The 21,678-nt window shown below is 37.2% G+C and overlaps 1 protein-coding gene across 3 annotated transcripts in view; it reads right to left on the reverse strand.

Annotated features, from left to right (window-relative positions):
* The window catches only part of grm5b (glutamate receptor, metabotropic 5b), a 67,426-nt gene that overhangs the window by 20,588 nt on the left and 25,160 nt on the right, over window positions 1-21,678 (reverse strand). For all 3 annotated transcript variants that reach the window (XM_016677400.1, XM_007564103.2, XM_016677401.1), the window contains exon 6: window positions 21,090-21,264. In XM_016677400.1, coding sequence (XP_016532886.1) covers window positions 21,090-21,264 — 175 coding nt within the window. The remainder of the gene's footprint in view (window positions 1-21,089; window positions 21,265-21,678) is intronic.

The following is a 21,678-nucleotide window of genomic DNA, read 5'->3' on the forward strand; positions in this document are numbered from 1 at the left end:
ACACACACACACACACACACACACACACACACACTCCCACGCTCTCTTTTCTATTCACTATTCAATTAACATCTGATGCCCTGCACCAATGTCACAAATGCTATTTGAGTAACCGTACAATATTCCAGTGTTGTAGGCCACCAAAATACCTTAAGCGTAACTTAAGCAAATCAGTTCTAAAAAGCTGGGCCTGAGGCATCTGCCTTTCCTTTCTGTTCATTCAGGGTATAAATAGAAACTAGAACTCATTTGCAAATGGTTATTAATTTTTAGCTGGCTGTTCCTTGGTTATAAAATCTATCACAAGGCTGAAGTTTCTGACTGTCTGGATTCCAGAAAAAGGCTCAGCCAAAGTCTTGGGTTTCTTACTTTGTATGTCAGTATTACACAATGTTACTTACAGAATTACTTTGTATAAAAGCATTTGCCTCACCAAATGTAGACGCTAAAAAAAAATAAGTAGATCAGAGCAATTTTGATTGCTCTAAATCCAATAAAACGCATTTGATCCTTATACTTTAAAATGATTTATTCTGCTCACAGTTGTAACAACCTGAAGAGAACTGGGCATGTCTTCAATATCAAACAGCCAGACAAATTCATATTTTAAAGTATTATTTTATCAGCTAACACCTTCAACAGGCCACCAGTTCATCACAAGACAACGTAAGACACTTAAAGGGTGAACAACCACAATCCTAAAGAGGTAAAGAAAGAGGCAAATTAATCTAATCTTTATATTTTTGACAATGGGGGGGACGAAAAGTAACAAGAAAACAGAGACAACATGCAAACTCTGTGGACAAATGCGCCGTGCATCCTCACTGAGAAAGATCCACATGTAAAATAGGTTATGCAGATTTCTCTGTACCTTAAATCTACTAAATGACTTAATGGGCCTGAAACAGTTTGAGGTTTTCAATTTAGTAACAGTAACTCAAAATAAATGTCACAAATTGCACAATTAATAATTAAAGCAATTGCTTTCAATTAATTGCTTTAATTTAAAACAGAAAAGCAACAATTATTCCAACAGCGGCTACAATGATATAACATTGATTATTAGTTCTAACAATATTACTATATCATCCATTTATTGTCATTTTGACTGAGAAACAAAGACTTTAATCAAAAGTCCAGATTAAGCCCTCATTAATTCTTTAGTAGTTTTTAATTTTTTAACCTTTAACCTTCTATACCTTAAAGTTACACAGGTAGAACAAGCTCAAGCTTTTATTAGCTGGTCTGCTCTTGTAACAAACCTTCAGTCAGTGACTTAAAGTACACATTAGCTTTAAGTTTAGAGAGAGGACATGATGTGTTAACCTGTGCTCCTTACAGCCAAAAACTCCACAGCACTTTCTCAACTCAATAATAACAATTTAATCTGTGGAAACTGTTTTTTTTTTATATTATTATTATTTTATTTTCTCTGTCTTTTGAAACCATAACATTTATAATAATGGCTTGTCTTTGTTCCAGCAACTGACCCATTCCTGGTTAAATTATTTATTCTGACTCTGATGTAGTAGTTATCAAATCTTTAGGTATTTGTTCCTGATTTTTACTTAAAGCACAAAGGAGCAAAACAGCATAAACTAGAAAGAGAAATTTTCTGTCAGATATCCAAGTCCTGTGGTGAAGAAGAGATTGCTCATGTTGAGAAAATGGAAAGTTAAGCCATTCAATAAAAAAAAGAAACTAATCAGTTCCCTTAAAACACATGTTTGCATTGTTCTCTAATTACCGTAGACAAAGTCACCAGTTGAGTAAAAAGAGGTCATCATCTGTAAAAATATTTGACTTGGATCTGAAGCTGTGCTGCCAATAGGTCACTTTAGTAATTAATGCCCATGTTCAATAATAACATGCAACTCGATCCCAACACACTCGCTCTGTCGCTGCCATGGTAACCTGGCACAGATTTCACATCAGCATCTGCTGCTTATAACCAAAAACACTACACACACACACGCACGCACACCCATACACAATAGTCTACACAATAATACAAACAGCATAGTAAAAGAACCTTAAACCATTGATCAGCTGAACATAAAGGACACGCAAAAAGCTTAAACACTATGTGCACAAAGTAGCACATGAGTGTGAGTCGTCCATCAAATGAACTTTACATGTTAAGCTAATCATAAATGAAACAACGTGATCACTAAATTGTATGTCCTCCATAATAAATGCTTCACCGTTGTGTCTAATCCTTTTCAGTTCATCAGTGCATGAACAAAAGAGAAGTGATGATGGGCAGGAAGGAGGGAGTTAGAAGAAAGATCGATCAAACTGTAATTTGGGGCTTTAATAACTAATAAAACAAATGGGTTGCCACCACTTTCATGTGGCTTGTGTACTCAACCGCATTATTTATATTTAATAGTAATTCAGGGGGATGAAATGTGACAAAAACACAAGAATTCACATTTCTCTGCTTTCCTCGCTTCAACAAAAGGTTTTTATAACGGAGCTGTGTTTTGTTTAATCATCTTAGAAAAAGCCAGTCCAGTCTATCTTTAATAGTAGTTAATTCTTGGAAGAAAAAAAGAGACATCAATAATAACAATATAAGCTGTTATTGTTCATCTGTCATGCAAAGAGAACTAAAATTATTTTTTTCATCATGAATAGCAGTAGTTGCCCTATAAGATATATTCAAAATGTGTCTTCAGTTGTGTCTGATTCAAATTGACTCATCACAAAAGTTGTTGTTTTTTTTTCAAATAATGGATTCTCCGATATACTTCTGCCTTTAGACAGTTTTCTACATTATAACCTGCAGGAAAATTCTGTTTGTTTTTCAAAACATGTAACATTGTCTCCTTGTGTCTCAGTTTTTTTTGTCTTTATTGTTTTTCTTACTTATGCCTGAGACCACGTCACTTAAATAAACTTTTTGTGGTTTCGTAGTTTTGTAAGCAGCTGACTTCAATGGAACTGAAACTTGTAGCATACAAACACACATGTCCTTAAAATGCAAGAACTGTTGTTGAGTTAAAAAAAAAAAATCTAGCTGCGTGTTTGGTCATTTCCTGTATGAAGGTGAACCTCTGCTGCAGCCTCCACCATGTGGTCTTCTGGTATTATCCTGTAATTAGCATGAATTGTATAAGAATAATTAAAAACACATAATAATATAGTCCTTTAAAAAATATTGCTTTTAATGCAACTTTCACATTAGCAAAAAAAATAATAAAAAAATTGTAAATCACATTCATATTAGCAAACACTGTGACTTCTGACAGCAACAGCCTCATTATCGCATGGTTGGACAGAAAACATCAGCTACGTAAGAAAAGGATAAAAAGCTTTGTGATATGCAGATTGATGAAGAGATGTTGAAGCAAGGCTGATCTGAGGTCTAGCTGCAAACAGTAACCGTGGAGATGAACTGACTACTACTGAGCGATGACAGCTCATCTATCATGGACCCCAGCCAAGCAGAGGTCAGGGGTCACTGTGACAACAGCAAAACTCATTTAGCCAAATGTCGGAACTGCATCACACACGGACACTGTGGAGTAAGAATGTGTGTGTGTGTGAGGGTGTGCGTGTGTGTGTGTGTGTGTGTGCCATAAGATACAAGACTCATTTATGTGTGTATTCGAGGGTGTAATTCAGTGAGTGATCGGACCACTTTACACGCCTATCATTCAATAACGCACAGACACAGAGAGTAGAACAGCCTGAGCCTGCTTACCTTGGCAGTAGGTTCATTTTTACCTATCTATCAATGTCACACTTCATTACCCTCTGGCTCTGTTTCTGGCTGCTCTCAGCCCAGCTCACTTTCCTGTTTGTCTTTTCTCCCCACATCTGGATCCACTCTCTGCTTTTTTCTTTTTCTTTTTCCACATTTCCTCCACCTGTCTCAGTCATGCTGATTGCCTTCTTTTTTTCTTTCAAACCACTAACAACTAAATTATGTGGCTACTTTTGTGCAAATTTTGTTTTTATTCAAAGAAATCTTGAAGAAGAAAGGTGTGTGTAGATTTAAATAAAGATCCTGAAAGTGGTGGCAAGGCGATGCTGAGTGCTTCCTGCTGGCGTTTCATCAGCAGGACGTTTGTTTCTATGACAACAATTTCTTGAAAATTTAGCTATTTTATAATAAGATGTGATTAACTCTTTGCTTATTATCATACATTAAAGTAAATTTGTTTGTGCCTAACAAACAGATTTTTCCATTAGAAGAAACAAACGGTGGATGTTTTCACTTTGTTGTAGGAATGATGTATTGCTGCAGCTTTTTCCTCACAGTGGAAATACAAATAGGTTTGTCTGTGTTTATTGTGAACATTATTATTACTGTGTTTATAGTGAACATTGAGACTGAACACAATTCCAAGTCCATGTAGGTTAAACAAGGAACAATATCTGCTGTTACAGAATCAGACCTTAGCAGCCTGATGCTATCCTCGGGACAATGCATGTTTTCTGCAAGAGGCCCAGAAAAGGCTCCAAATATATTGTGACAAACTCAATTGTTAATGCACTGCCTTCTGAGTTTTACCTTTGCTAAAGTAAAAAATAAGATTTTTACGTCGTGGCATAATTTCGTTACCAGAAAAAGCACTCATCTCTTAGCAACAGATTAACAACACATATTATTATTGTCCAAAAAAAATGTAAGATTTATTCTGCTCTTTTGAAATACTACTTATCTTATACTACTTGCAGTTGGTGAATCTTTCAGAAAAGTGAAAATGTTTATTTTTTATGTCATTGATGGTAAATATATTATTATACAGGTATTCAACACAAAAGTAAAAATCTGATTTATACTTCGTGGCAGTTCGTTACCAGAAAAAAAACAACTAATCTCTTAACACCAAATTAATTAGTTTATAAAATATGAGCATATGAGCTCTTTTGAAATACTGCTTATCTCCTCAGACATAGGAAACTTACAGCTGGTAAATTTTGCACAAGTAAAAATGAGATGCATACTTTGTGCACTTGGTTACCAGAAACTCGTCCCTTAGCAACAGATCAACAACAAATATAGTTATTTTTCAAAAAGCATAGGATTTCTTCTGCTTTTTGAAATACTACTAAACTTACACTACTTAAGAATTGTGCAGTTGGTGAATTTTGCAGAAAAGTGAAAATATATTTTTGGCATTGGTGATGAATATATTATAAAACAGACATTCAACACAAAAGTAAAAATCTGATTTATATTTTGTGGCAGTTCGTTACAAGAAAAAAAAACGTTAATCTCTTATCAAATTAATAACAAGTAATAATATTGTTTGTAAAACGTAAGTTCTTTTGAAATACTGCTTATCTGCTTAGACAAGAAATTTACACTTGGTAAATTTTGCATAAGTAAAAATCAGATGTTTACTTTGTGCACTTGGTTACCAGAAAACGCGCTCATCTCTTAGCAACAGATCAACAACAAATATTGTTATTGTTCAAAAAACATAAATTTTTTGAAATACAACTTATCTTAAAAATTCTTCTTAAAATTCTTCTTAAAATTGTGTAGTTGGTGAATTTGGCAGAAAAGTGATTTTTTTTTTTGTCATTGGTGGTAAATATATTATGAAACATATACTGGTCTGTAGTAAGTGTTCTGCCAAGGTGGCGTTTCTGTAGCTCTAACTGGAAACTCAGCCATCCTCTGTAGGAACTGAGTTTTCCACCATGTCTGCAGTTCTGACAATCCACCATCACTGTAGTTCTACAGCTCTGCCCCCGGAGGGGGAGACAGAAATCACATAATGCTCAAACCAGCAATTAGCTGCTGTGAAAATGTGAAGGCTTTTGTTTTGTAGGGTATGTGTTGCTCTTATTTTGGAAGTCCAAAGTGGTTGTCTGTTTAAGAGAATCAGTTTCGTGAGTCATATTGTTCTTACTTCCTTTGCTCTTCTGCCATCTTAGCTGTGTGAAATTTTCTGTGTTAAGTTTTCTCTGATTTATACTTTGTGGTAGTTCTGTTTCTATATTTCTAAATGCCAGCTCTGCCCTCTTCTTTAGTAACAGAGTTCCTCCATCACTGTAGTTCTAACCTTCTGCCATGACTGTAGTTCTAAAGGGGAGCTCAGACACAGAGGCAGACAAAATTGACAAAATTCTGTCTATTTTGAGTCTATGCTGTATACAGAGAAGATAAAAAAAAGGAAGAAGTGATTTACAGAACAAGCTTTAGTAGAGAAAAAAGTGACCTCAGTAATAAGAATTAGGATGATAAAATTTCCACTAGTATTGCTTGTCCTTGTCTGTAAAATAAAGACATTAAATGAAGAGTTTTTTGATGAATATGAGTGCTCTTCTCTACACTAAGGGTTCAGAGATGTGTCTGCTAGACCTTATTCAAGCTGACTGATTACAAAATATTTTCACAAAATCTTTTGTCAAAACACAATGTCTACTGTACTTTTACCTTGAGCTGATATTTTCCATCTTTGCTACTTGTCTAAAGAATAAAAAAGTGTCCTCTTAGTCCTTCAAAAAAGGACTAAGCACATTATTCTCTATATTTCTCTCTTCATTTCGGTCATAAATTAGATTTTAATTCCTAAAACACCGAAATCAGTTTTAGAGAAATTACACGACCTTAAACTAAGAACTATTAGAGGTTTGACCAAATTCTGCTGCGCTGCACTTTATTTGGTGGGTTCAGAGATAAAGGGACTAAAGACAAATATGTGGTCTTTCTTATAGATTTTTAGTTGCATTTTCTTTCCTTCCATTGCACAGTTATTATATTTCATAAAATCTTATTCAAGATTGCAGTTCGGTGGCAATGTGACAAAATATTAATAACTTTTTTACCATAAAAATGGCTGTGCTTTATAAAATTTATAAACTAAACTTTATTTAAATATGCATTAGATTCAGAAAGTATAGGAGTGAGCAAACAGGCGTCCATCATTTTTTTTATTATTATTATTAGAAGTGCAGGAGAATCACCCATCTTCACTTTACCAAAAAGACACGCTGAAGAAAAATAACTAAGTAGAAGGAAGCAGGAGGTGCAATAAAATAAATAGCTGTAAGACGAGAAGCAGATGAATGAGTGCAGATAACAGACATTATTTCCCTTCCAGCTGGGGTCTTTGTCTGGATGTAGTCAGGTGTGAGAGTTTTACACACAAACTGAAGACACCAGTTCACAAAAAAAATGGGCTATATGAAAGTGTGACTTTAAGTAAAAAAAAAATAAACACTTAGAAAGCTCCACAAGTCATCTATACCCTAAAGACCTTTTCATGTCATCCAGTTATGAGTCACAAAGCAGTTTTTACTTGCTCATCAATTTTAAGCCAGGGATAACCAGGCAAAGCTTATTGTCTGCTGAAGATGAAGAGAAGACGGCAATATTGAAGAGTAGCAACAAAATACAGGTCAACACCGAAAGGCAAACTGAGGAGAGTGAAGGATGAAGGAAACAGCTGAAAGAGCAATCGGGTCACAGAAGAGACAATTAGACTTATGAATGAAAGACCAGGGGAGGCGAAGAGGTTAAAGACAAAATATTCTCTGGGATATGTCAAGGCGGAGAAGGTGTGAAGTGACACAGATGACGTACGTCTCCAGGGATGAGATCGAATTACGGGCTGAGAAAAAAGAAGATCAAAAAGGGAGACTGCAGCTTTCTACACAGTTTGGATTATGTTTGCAATGTTGAGGAACAAAGACCAATATGTTGGAGGAGAAGATTTGAGTTGAGCCATAGCAAAGCACACACACACACGCACACTCACAGTGGGACGAATGTTGAAAATCTGATGTTGGGACGAAAGAGTTGGAGGGAAACACAGACTTTATATTCCATCTTTTCCTTCAGGTCCAGCCTCATTACTTTTTATTGCTTCACACATAAAAGTGTGGTCTCTCATATTCGACACAGCAGACATTGTAATATCACCTGCTGGGGTAATACACCTCCAGCGTGCCATTACTCTTCCTCCCCGAGTCTTTTTTATTTCGGCCTCGTCTTTATCACCAAGGTGGCCTTCTGGTCTTTTTCTTCCCTGATCCTTTTCTCAATCTGAGCCTTTTGAACCCCTGTGCTATCATTTTCTTTTTCCTCTATGCTTCCCATCATGCTCTGAGACTTCTACTTGAAGATCTCTGTGCCAAACCCTTTTAAAGCGTGGGGCCAGACAACAATGATGGCAAATTTGCACTATTTAGGTGAGATTTAGGTGGCATTTCAAATGATACATGACATGCCAAGACAGTTTGACCAGAAACAAAGCATCCAACACGTATTGTGACACAAGTGGAAACTTTTGGAAGAGCGTGTCCTGTTAAATTTGGCGTAAAGCTGACACAGCATTTAAAGTCAAACATGGTGGTGGATCTGCGATGGTCTGGGCATTTTCTACTTATTCAACAGAACAATCACCCAAAGCACACTAGCAAGATTACTTCTTAAACTTCTCAAAAGAAACTAGGTGAAGTTTTTTGAGTAGCCTAGCGAAAGTCTAGACCTTGGAAAAAACACTGATACTACAATTTGCTTTATAATCTGTGTGGGGAAAAAAAAGCAAAGCCAGAAGAACTGTGTAATACATTTTCAGAGCATTGTAAAACATTTTTAAATCATCATTTACCCTGAAAACCCAGAAAATATTTTTGTTAAAAGCTCTGATCTAACTCCTTCTTAGCCAAGCGATTTTCTGCTGGGCCTCATGCTAGTGGCAACATATTTGATGGAAATGTCTAGACTGAGGAACATGCAAAACATCACATCCTGGAACACGCTTCCTGATATATGGAAATGCACATCCGTCAGTAAACAATTTTATGTAACATAATGATACGCCGGTGGCTTAGAAACAGGAGTCAGAGCTATTTCCTGCTTTGCAATAATTATACTGGTTGGGCCTTCACACAAGGACGCACACACATACCGCTAGTCAGTCTGTTTGACAGCAGGGATTAGTGAGCAGTGCAGCTAATGCCCGATAATGAGCATCCAGCTTATCGCCCACAGAATCGTGTGTGCATCTGGGAGCGTGTGCTTATCAGAAAAAGAGGAAAGGGAGGAACAGACAGGTCTGCAGTAAATTAACTGTTTCATTATGAGCTTTAATGAATCCCCCACTTCTGATTTGCCAAACATGTTTTTTTTTTGTTTGTTTTTTTTTTACTATTAACGTAACTAAAGGACTTCATTTGCTTCTAGTATAGAGATTATTAAAGTCATCACAATTAGCCTTGATTAATTTTAGCCCAAGCTAATATTATCACAAAGCTATGATTGTTAAAGATGTTTCGAGACCAACACGGCTGTGACTCAGACGTTTCTCTGAATCCACAAATAGTTAGATATGACATTAATTTCAAAAGCACGGGTCGGTAAAGATATGAAATGATGAGCATCCAGTCAAAGAGATCATTGTCAATGTTGATTACAAAGTATATGCGCTGAAATCATTCAGTGAATCAAAATCAAAACTTCTAGCCTTTTTATGATTATGAATCAAGTGCAAGAAAATGTTTGGATGACTTAGCAGTATGTACATTTTACATAATAAATGTCAAAGTCAATTGAAAAGCTAAGTGAAAGATGCCAACATTTTGGCTGAAGACAAAACTTGATGGTTTCATGGAAACAGTTGTTATCCAGTTGTTTAAATTTAAATTAAATTCCCAAATTAAAGTGTTATATTTATTTAATATAGGCATGAATTATTTTACTAGGAAAAAATGTCTTTCCACCACTGAGAGGGTTTTTGCTTTAACGTCACCTCTTCCACCACTCTGTCTAGGACAAACTTTCTGTCTGGCACTCGTGAAAAGGCAGATTTCCCTGCATCGCTGGTATTATTAGGGTTCATTTATTTCAGTAATTTTAAAATCTATAGTTTGAGTACTATGAAAACAGAAAATAAGTGAAAATAATGTCTCAGATTTTGAATACATTTTTATGGATCGCAGCAGAAAAGTTGCAAGGGCTTCACTGAGTTTGTGCTGTTTTGCTTAAGCAGCATAATTTTGTCTGAGAGCTGTTAGCTGAAGGATCTCCCATTATTGCACAAGGACACAGATGGAAAATCATTTATAGCACACAAGCAAACCTCTCGATCCCTTTTTTGCAAACTTCCTCTCTTTTATACACTCTGCCTCTGTCTTTCCATCATTTTTTATCGCCCTCCGTCTCAGCCGTTGCCATGGTAACAAGCTATGCGGGGGCTGCGATGCAGCACACATCACACCCATGTCTCCAAATTCCCTGGAAGACAGGGAGAGCATGGGAGACAAATGGATAATAGGTCTCTGGCATAGATTTGACTGATTTTGAAGAGAATAAATGTCACTTGACACCCAGGTGAAAAGAAATCTCCACAGTTAAGAAGCAATGCAAAGTTAGATTATTCGATTAAACAGTTAACGACTGCGAAGTGAATTTTAGTCTTGCACCTCTTTCGGTAGATGCTGCACCTGGCCGACACCTGCAGACTGCAGTCTGTCTGCGGCTTCAAAGCCACTAATGCGATGTGACACTTTCAGGATTTCACCAAATGCTTGTAGATTCCAGACTGGCAGCTCTTATGCAATATCTACCTAAACAAAGTGAGCTACACCGTTAAGAAGTGAACTTCACAGGTCCTTCTTTCCAAGTCAAACAGCAAGTGTTAAATCACTAAAAGAAACCCTGGAAAGAACTGTATTGTTTTTAAAAATCCTAAATACTAAAATTACTAAAACTCCTTACCCAAAAATGTTCAGAAACTGTTGAGGGGAAAAAAGAGCATATCATTTAAGAGGATAATTTAATATAAAATAACAAGGTGCTGTCACAATAGTGAAACAAAATGCGCATTGAATGCATGAACAGCTAAGTGATTTTTTTATTTATTTGAACAAACACAATTTAAAAAGATTAAAAAAGTAGTATACAAATCATGATAATTTAATGCAAAGTTGGCATTTTTAATGGACTTTCAATGCAACTTTTAGAGCAACTTCGCATTAAGAGTGTCATTATTTACCGAATGACACTTCATGACAACTGTCACAAACATTCATAAAGACTTCTTTATGTTAATAACAGGTGTTATGTCACGTTTTTGACAGTGTCATGTCAGTCTTATGCACACCCCTTCAAATAAAGTGTTTCCGAAAGGTAAAGCCAGTACAATTTAAAATAATGTTAAGTTAAAACAAACTTAACATCCAATATATTTAAAAAATATCCAGTTGAAAATTATGTACATTTCAGTCAAAAGAATATAATTCAAAGGAATAAGTAGTGTATAGTGAAATCTAGTGTACTATGCATAACTTTAAATTGTATGAGGGGATAGGAATATCTCTTTTTATTACTTCAATCTACTCCCTTTGAACAACTTGCAATTATTTTTCTCTCATTGTCAGTGTTTGTATATACTGCCTTTTATTGTGTTTGTTCAAATAAATAAAAAAAATCAACTAAATATAAAGTTTTGCATAAATGCAAACAAAATCAAAGGACCATTGTTTCCCTCCTAAACATACAGGAGAGGGAAAGAAAGAATTACGCATCGCAGCTCATTCGGGATAATCTGTTGGCAGGACAACTATTACCTCTGAGCTTCCAATTCTGGCGTTTTTAGAAGAGTGTTAAAATGGAAGCCATTGTTTGGAGAAAGCCATAGGTCCTGCTTACAGTTTACCATAGAGCATGTAGGAGGTACAGCAACCACGTGAGCTGAACCTTGAACTTTGAAAACTACATACGACCTGCCACGTGTAGCTGACAACTATCAGTTTCGACAACAAAAAAAATTGTGCCTTATGAAACCGAACACACCTTGTATTGTTTCATTCTGCTACACAATGACCAGCTTCTTTAAGTTGACTCATCACATGACATACCGATAAAGTTCAAATTAATTAGTGGTTGTAACATGACTGAACATGATTCAAGACTTTATTAATACTTTCCATTTCTCTACAGTAAACCTAAATGCACCAACTCATTACATAAGCCAACATGTGGATGTCTTAGATAAATGCAAACAGTTCTAATGAAAATATGTGCTGAAGATTTTCCTCATAGTTACTTTTCCTGCTCCTCGCACTGAATCAATAGACTGGTATTGTAATATGATATCAGACATAAAGCTCTGCTGTTCCACTTTCTCAATGTTCATGTGTTTTCCTCCGTTGGAGTCCTGCGGTCGTTCCTCAAATGAATAAAAGTTCACATTTCTTTTAATTAACTCCAAGGCAGAGCTAAATTAAGGAGCCATTTATTTCCTGTCCAGGCACTTCAGGAGATAGCCGAGCAGCTTGCAGATAGCCTTTCAAATGTGTGATGGATGAAGTGGATTGTGCGGAGGAGACAAAGCATCTGTAAAGGTTGTGAAATAAAGTAGAAAGACAAAAAAGTCAAGTGTTGACATGGAATGGGGAGTGAAGCAGGGGCAATGAACACAAAAGGCAAAGGTTATTTCCTTCTTAAAAGGTTTTCGTGCACAAGAACATTCAAGTATCAAAAATGAAACAGGGAAGTTTATTATGGTGTGGATTACTGTGACAACAACCATTAAAAGGATTATGATGTGTGTAAGGATGTGTGTGAATGTATTAATGTGTTTGAGCACACAGAACCACTGATGTAACCGTCAGATTAGTCCCTCTGGAAAATGAGCAACAGCGTGCCAAAGAAGAATTTTAAAACAGAAAAACAGCGCAAACAATCAACTGATCAAAGCAATCAAATAAATGCAACGTCTCAAAGTGAGATATATATATATATTTACTCTGCACTGCCGTCTCTTTGCTCCTCATCCCTGCTATCACTGTCTGTATCTCATCCCCTGCCTATACTCTCTAATTCCAAGCACTTTTCCCATTGGAGTGCTGTAAGAGGATAAGACCATTCCCTGGGAGAGCAATAAGAGGATAAATTGTGTGTGTATTTGTGCGTCTCCCCATATCAAAGCCTGCCTGTATGTACAAAATGCCTGCACTCATCCAGGTGATGCAAATGTTGGTCAGTTTGAACACAACAGTGTTTTTAGTAGAAATGTGCAGTTCTTTTCTCTGCATGTTAGACAGTTTTACGTTATTTGGGTTAAGTGTTGTGTGGAGGTTCGTTAGCAGGTCCACTTGCCTCTGGCTCTGCCCTACATACTAAAAAACCAACTAATTCCCTGTCAAGAGACTCATTGTTCTGAATTTCATTTTTCCTGAATTTTTCTGTGATTTATTTTTTTATTTTTATTTTATTTTTTGTTGCAAGCGTGAGATCTGTGCAAAGACACAATAAAGGTAAAGTGTACAAAAGTAGAAGAGCCTAGTGAACTCATTTGGGTAACATAAATAAGACAATAAGACAAAAAAACAACAACAAAAAAGCTGCAATGTCTTATTAATGCTGTATTCCTGCAGCATTGTGTCTTCCTTTGAAACTGAAAGGAAAATAAGCTGGTACATAATTATCAAATTTTAACTGATGACAGTTTCTTTCCAACTTCTTTATGCAATAAATGTGCAGTTATGATTATAACAGCATATTGCCTAATTTTTGTGCAGCTAAAAGTCACACAAAGTCAAATTGTTATATGAAACCAGTATAGGTTCAGCGCAGCATTAAACCCAACTCAGGCCTTAGATGTCTTAGGCTAATCTCATGTCAGAGGACTGAAAAACACACTTTTAACACAATCTGCTGCGATCAACTCATGTACATTACAATATTTTAATTCTTTAGTCTCTTTAGTGTCATATAGAGAAATAATTTCATAGATAGGGTAAATGAAATCCCATATAGTCGTGCTAAAATGAAAATACACCTTGAAGAGAGTCTAAGTTTATCGGTGAACAACAAAATGATCTGAGCTCCACTGATTCCTACTATCATTTAAATCTAATCTCAGGTTTAAAAACCCCTACAACAACTCACAGTCTTTATTAAACAAAGATTAAACCAAAAGTGCTATATGACTGTACAAATATTGTACATCCCATGACACAACTCAAGACACCCTGCAATATGTTTTAGTATTACTTAGCACTACTTGTCTTCTGTATGAGTGCCCTTTTCTGTGTTGATGCCCCGGCCCATTTTCCCTTGATCTCAAAACACAGGGCTGTCTGCAAGAAAAGAGCTACTCACCTAACTTTGTCTAAATCTGCAGTCAAAGCAAGTAAAAGCTTAAGGCATCTGAAACTATGTAAAACAAGGCTTGATTGTCCTTACTATAATGTACGAAGAAAAGGACAGTAAGGGACATAGATGAATCTCAGTCTGGATGAGATAGAAAGTTTTTCGTTTCTGTAGGCAAAACATGATCTGAGTGCCAAAGGCACACCACCCTTCTCAGAGACCAGCCAAACAGTTACCAGGAATAAGTCAGCACACAACCAAACAAGCGGGCAGAGGTACCTGCCATCTACATAGTGTGATGTGGAAATGGGGCCCACATTTGTTGTTGGACCCAAGATGATGTAGATAAGGGTGGAGCTCAAGGCCCAAATCGACAGAGAAACAGGCAAACACTGTCACAATCACGAGTTCCCACATATCTCATGCTCACACACAGACATTCATATCCAGAAAACTGGATGCACACCCACGCACACAACCCATAGAGAGTGTAAGGTGTGTACTTTACACTCTCAGGTCCCGGTAGCATTTCCCCAGAGGAGCAAACCATCGCTGGTCCCAAGAGGTGCTTCCCTTCATTCCAGCGTGAAGAAAAGCAGACAGTGCAAACCTCCTCAGCAGTGGAGCAGCCCATCAGGCCAGATGAGGGGTGGTCGCCATCCGAATGAACCCCGGCCAGACGCTGAACCCCAACACCATCTAGTGATAGGGGCCAATAAAAGTCCGTGTGCTCAAACCAACCAGCCATCCAGAGCTGCCTCATGACAAAACAGCCCCAATGTTGCATCGGGACTCTGAACATGCATGTCACAACTCTACCACCCACAGGGGGACATCTACCCGAAATGCCGATGAACAGAGCGCACCGCAACAGCAAGGCAACGGCTCTGCATGACACCACCCTTTCTCCAAAACTTGAATGCAACAGAGCAGACACCATCAAGCCACACGACCGCACCGGACTCCCACACCAAACTGTTTAATGTTGAAATTTAAAAAGACTAGCAAACTGCATGAGCTTAGCCCATGCTTTTTTAATAGCAGAAGCATTGCACCTTATTCACAGACTCTTTTGTCCCTGTATGAAGGAGCCAGGGAGCGGAATAAAGCAAAAACACGAAGAGAGAAAAGCGAAGTGTCAAAAAGTCAAGAGTGTGCAAAAAGAGAAAGGAAACAGAGGCCAAAAGACAAAGACAGGTACTGACAGACTGGTGAGCAGAATAAAAAAGAAAAATCTTTGATATATAGGGGAGTTTCAGTTCAACAGCTTTTTGAAGTCAACCTAGACTTTTATTGAGGTTTAAAACGTGAAGACATACATTTCCTGTGAGAGTTCTTTGATATGCTTTTGACACATTTGACACAGGGGATCACAGAGATCCCAGATACTTTCATAAAATATTTCTTTTATCAAACTCACAGAAAAAAGGGCATCATGTAAAACAATAAAACAAATTCCAATACAGTCAATGGCAGAGCAATGTATCAGCCTATGACAGATGAAGGCCCTTTGTCTAGCAAAGTGATCCAACTGAGCGCTATGGGATCTATTATATTTTAGAAATTCAGTTTCCTAAAATCTAAAATTCAATATGACCAGGATTAAAATGGCTTTGTTTGGACTACTAAGGCAGGCATGCCTGGAACCATTTTGTGGAACAATTTACCAATACAGATAGAAAATTGGCAACCCACTGATTGCAGGACAAACTTCTTCTTCCAATACTACTACTGTAGTCTGCAAAAATGCACCACTCTTGGTCAAAATCAACCATCGAGAGCCATGAGGAGTGTCTTAGTGCTATTAGTCAACGTGCTAATGATGGAGAAATGACTTTCCGTTCCAGCCATCGATGCCTATATGCTAAATAGTCTGAGGACTCACGGCAGGTTAAAGTTGTGGTGAACCAGCTGTAGCATAGCAGAAAGCAAGGGGAAGAGGGTGAGCATGAGAGTGATTGACAGCACTAAAGCCCTCCTCCTGGCTCTGACTGGTTGTTTCTGACTGAGTGGTGTGTTTCTGCAGTTTGTGGGCATACTGACAGAAGGCAGAGGAGCTTGATTTTTTTTCACAGATTATCTGTCTTATACTGTCATAACATAATGATAATTTTAACCAATATGTAAAAAACATATTTTTTACAAAAGTCACATACAGCAGCTTTAAGATGTGCTTTAAAATAAGTAGGCATTGCCAAGAAAGTAAGTACAAAATGCTGAGATTGTCAACAGCTGACTTGTATTTCAAGTCATGTCAGAATTAACTATAATGCATATTTTAAAAAAAGAGTAAAAATAAAAAACAAAGGAAAAAAAAAAAGGTCAAGTCTCCTCTGTGTTCCAAGCTGACCCTCGGAACAACAAGGTTCACCAAACATCTGTGATTATTGTGGGAAAATGTAGAGTTGTCCCTTTGCATATTACTGTGAATTTGTCTCTGACCACATCTGGTCCTAATGTTGTCAAGATGCTGTATTTATCCCCCTAATGCAGGTTAATGCATATTCCACAAATGCAAAGGATTGAATTGGAAACACTTTGCAACCATCATGCATTCAAAATTATACTCAATTATGCTTAATTTTGCTAATCTGCATAATAAATACCGATATTTATAAAGGAGGACAGAGCAGTGGAACAAAAATGTCCAAGCTGTAAACATGGTAGTTTTCCACAATATAGATAGCAATGAGGAGAGTCAAAGCCAGAATAGTGCAGAAGCTGTCAGACATGTCAAATTCTAAATTTTAAAACACATACGTAACTCAAACAAACCCGACCTGAAGTGTGTGTAGAAGAGACTGCAGAATCACTCCTGTAACAGAACAACATTCTCTTTATCTTCACCCTCCCCTCTTAAGCATCCATCATTCATTACAGCAAATTCATCAGTGTTTCATTAGCGATGCTTTTTCACAAACATATGAAAAATGGAGCGGGATTAATTTCCGTCATTTCCCCTACTAAATGACACGGGCAAATTACCATAGCAGCAGTAAACATAACAAAGACTCAAATCCACTCGCAGCCAGAAACAGACTCTCTAGGAACACACAGTAGGTGTATTGTAGAACTCTGATGATCACATTTCACAGTCCAATTTTTCACTTTTAGACGGGTAACTTTTAGGAAAACAATAATGCCTCAGTGGCGATCATCCCCTTCTTTCTGAGGTGTTCGTTAACCACTGGTTTGCCTGCTCTAACGGTTTAATTTCTTTTGGACAACAAAAACATGTGTGTAACGCTAAAATCTGTTTCACAAACTTTCTGATTTGAGACACTCAAATCTCTCCTCCTAATTTTTCCCTAACTGAAAACCTCAAGAATGCCAAAACTGAGTCATTTGGGAAGGTGGAGCGCTGTGACCTTGAGTAAACAATCATACTGCACTAGACACGATTCCAGTCTGACAGAATCCAGGCAGGTGGATTCAATGAGGGACGCAGAGAAACGGTGATGTAACGATAAAGCCCTGAGAAAGTGGAGAAAAAAAAAAGAAAACACAGGAAGAAAAGCTGCTCATGAAGGTCAAAAAATGAATCATAATCATATTATTAATAAGTGCGTTTTCAGTCGTTTATCTGTTTTGTACGAGCAAACAGTTTCAAACAAAACACCCTTATGGATCCAGTCATGCAGACTTATACACACAGATCACCCACGCATGCACAAACCCATTCACATAAACACATGCGCATGCGCCGCATGTAGTATCGCCCTGCTGCTATGCTGGATTCATCCAAATATGGTTGAGGATATTTCCATGGCAACAGCAGACAGAAGGGGTGCAGACTTATGTGGGATGATCTCCAGAGAGAGTCTGCTTGACTTCTGATTCAAACTACTGTTGTGTTCGATTCATTCACCAACGCAGCCGTTCTTTCAGCAGAGTTCCTAAATGCAAAAAATTTGGCCTTGGTTATATTCTGGCTGCCATGGCAATTCACCTACACAGCGAAAACTGCAGGGCATGCTGCAAAACCTGTGAGATTTTTAAGTCATTCTCTAATCATTTTTGACAAACAAATGAGGAGATTTTTCCCCCTTTTTTGTTAATGCTAATATTATATACAGTATAGATTGAATCAGGAGGACATGCGATGCAGAGCTGCTGCAAATCATTAAAAAAAAAAAAAACAGATCATAAATTGCAGAAATGGAGATGACACACACCAACAGGTCAGGGGGTGCAGGCTGGGCTTGGAAGCAACACATAAATCACACTGTAATAACAGTCCAGACCATAAAAGAAAAGAATATCCCTATTATGTCACTACATAAGTCACAGATATTATAACAAACTGCAAACCAGTTAAAAGATATGGGTGCAAGAGACGCGTAAAGTGATCTGTGTCTGCCATTAGTAAGACCTCACTGTCCAGTGAGTGGAGAGCATTTTACAGAAAGGAAAATAGCAGATCGTTTCTTAACTTGACGTGATCGAATGCCGGTTTGTGATCTCAAACGCCATGCATGTTAATGTGTGTAAAGACCAGGCTGTGAGTCATGTATGCCAACAGTCGTATATCTCAACCCAGCCACTCATTAATGAGGATGCAGCCCTGTGGCACCACAAGGAATTATAGGACTGAAACAATCAATAGACTGGAGCAAATAGGTGTGCCTGTGCGTCTGCATGTAAGTCTGCAGACGCACAGCATGGAAGTTAGCTAGGTACTTTAATTCAGTGTTTATCATTTACTTAGCCAACTGTATGGGAGAAATAAATCCATGATGTTATAATTTAACACTGTGGCACTGACACTTTCACTGAATCGAGCAAAAATATAGAAGTTAAACGTTACTTTGGCATTTAAAGCCATAAGTAAAAGGTGAACACTAAATCTGTATCAATTTTAATGCTGAATTGAACTGAGGATTTTTCTTTTTTTTTTATATATAATATCACAAATACTAAACAACACACTTCCTCCTCCATTACTGCATTATTAGGTTCAATATTAAAGCCAAAATTTCAGGAAAACTTAGAACGCAATAAAAAATCCAGATATGTAGAATTAAATATCTTTTGTTCATAATAGTAGAAAAAGAGACAGGCCACAGAACTGACGGGCCAGACAAGTTTAAGATGTTTTAAACCCTTACAAAAAAAAACACGTCATCAGGTATTTTCAAACCATCTGTCCAAGGAAATGGAATAATCTGCATCATCATCATCTGTATGCTCTTTTGGTAACGTAATTATCCAATGCCAAATGAACGTCTGCTCAAATGGCTTAATCAGAACTTCACTCTGCAGACCCCCGATAAGTGGGGTACCCACCCATGACCGGGTCTAATTTGTAAGTGCAGTCCGTTTATGATATAGATGCTAATGGAGCCTAATATTCAATTAACTGGACTGGATCAAATCTGACTGGCCAGACACAGAGGAGTAACAGACATGAAGTGATGCTTTATTTGAGATTGTTGTAGCCTTAAATTACTGATATTGCAGCAAAAGACCTTTTAAAAGATTTAATAAAAAATGTAATTGGCTGCTTTTCTGCACAGAATCCTTATTCTATAAAGTAAATCATTTTGCAAGTGAAGTCTTAGGAAGCAACTCTATATGAGTGCCTTGGAAGATCATTCGATCATTTTTCTAATTGCATTTTTTTTAAAATACAGTCAACTTAAAAGCTTTTGTTTATCAAAGTTGCACATAAAGCTCTTCTTTAACTTTATGAGAACAGAATACACATCTCTATATTAGAGTCTCTCTCTTTCCCAGTTTGGTTTCACCTCCTAGACAGACAACAGATTCATTGCGGTCAATGTTTTTACCTCAGTTGCCAGAGAAAGACGATGATGAGGATGCTGGAGATGAGGAGAGTGATGAGTGTGGGATGAGTGAGATGATAATGAGCGTCATGCTGGCGATGACAACACAAATGATGCGGGCTACGATGATTGAAACACACAGCTCTGATCTCTGGGGGAGAAGTAGAATTGAAAAGAATTAGGTTTTTGGTGCTTTAATGCAAATCACAGAATACCGTTCCCATTCTATCATAGACCTGTTTTGCTGACTACAAATTGGGTAACAAAAGGTGTTGAAATAATTATTCATCCTATGTTAATTAACAGTTGGCATGACAACCAAAGCTGAGGCTGCTATAGCGGAGCTTTCAGAAATACAAATGCACAGATTAACATGTAATGAATGTCCTTTTTCAATGTTTCTTTTACTGGGAAATGAACCGGGGGAACATTTCTGAGTGACACAAAAGCATTATGTCCGATTAATTTGCAAAATCAAAAAGAATGTATATTTGGCATATGAGGGCACACTCATGAAACTACGTGCCTATGTTCCACAAACAATCCTTTACACATCTGTCAAATTCTCATACTAAAAGAAAAAAGAAGATCATTGAGCAAATTGCTTCTCAAAACAGAGATGAAAAAAATGCAATTTTAGTCTTGCACTGCCGTCTGATTCAAAGAAAGGATGTCAACAGGCGTGAGTTTATTGAAAACTGAATCTGTATTTGTTGACATATCTTGTTGCTGTGGAGAAAAAGTGATACTGCACAATCTAAAACATCTTCAGGGAGCGAGTCGAGGTGGATATAAAACAGATTAAACTAATCGTGTTACTTTACTGTGATTTACACCTACTGAGTTTTTAAGAAGATGAATGACATCGTTTTTATTAAAGGACTGGGCTGGGATTCAGAATCTCCAAATGCCCATTCTTTGCAAGTGAGATTGCCTGATAGACATGTATTCATTAGTTTAATGCAACTTTCATTGTAAATCTGATGCAGAAGTAAGGAATATAGTGAATGCAAAATATGAAGCAAATTGCATTGCTTTTGTGAATTCCTCCCAAATTATTTTTGGCCGGTTTTCTTATCTCTGTAATGCTTTTTTTTTTTTTGCCTGGGTTTTATATGTTTCATTTTCAGAGGACTCAGTGTGGGTTGAGAAGGCGAGCCTGTTTTTCCTAGGGGACCTACAGGGAATAAAATATCAATCAGCACAACAGAAAGTCGCTTTAAAGTCAAACTGACCTGCCGACGAGGAGAAACTCTCCCACCACTTTCTTGCGTTTCATCGCCATGAGAATGTTGCGAACGGTCATGCCTTCACAAAAACACGCCACTACTCTGGCCTTGGGCAGGTGTGCCTTCAGTCTCAACAGCAGACGATCAAAGCTCTGTTCTCCAGCGTTGCTCCAGATTTTACCTAGAGCAAAAATCGTGAGAGAGCAATAAGTCTCTGACCCTTATGATGTGCTTGTTTTTTATCCCCTCACCTAAAAAGAAGATCCTGGGAATTTGAAATGTCTTTCCTTCACAAATAAAAAGTGGAAATATTTAGTGAAAAAGGCTTTTTTTTTTTTTTTTTACTAAATAAAACAAAAAGCTTCCTTTTTTACTGGATGTCTATCATGGGTGTTAGGAAGTAATGTGCTAGCTTATTAGTGTTGACAATATTAGCCATAGGAGGTAGCAAATAGACAAAAACAATAACTGACAGAAGTGCTCTTTCACATGCATAAACAGCACTTAGTGGGAATTCAATCTCTTGTAGATGTATTCTCCTTCATTATCTTTGTGTCTGAACAAACACTAAATTAAGATAACATTAAAATTAATC

The sequence above is a fragment of the Poecilia formosa genome, unplaced genomic scaffold, assembly GCF_000485575.1.
Source record: "Poecilia formosa unplaced genomic scaffold, Poecilia_formosa-5.1.2 Scaffold155, whole genome shotgun sequence".
In the NCBI taxonomy this organism is placed as follows: Eukaryota; Metazoa; Chordata; class Actinopteri; order Cyprinodontiformes; family Poeciliidae; genus Poecilia; species Poecilia formosa.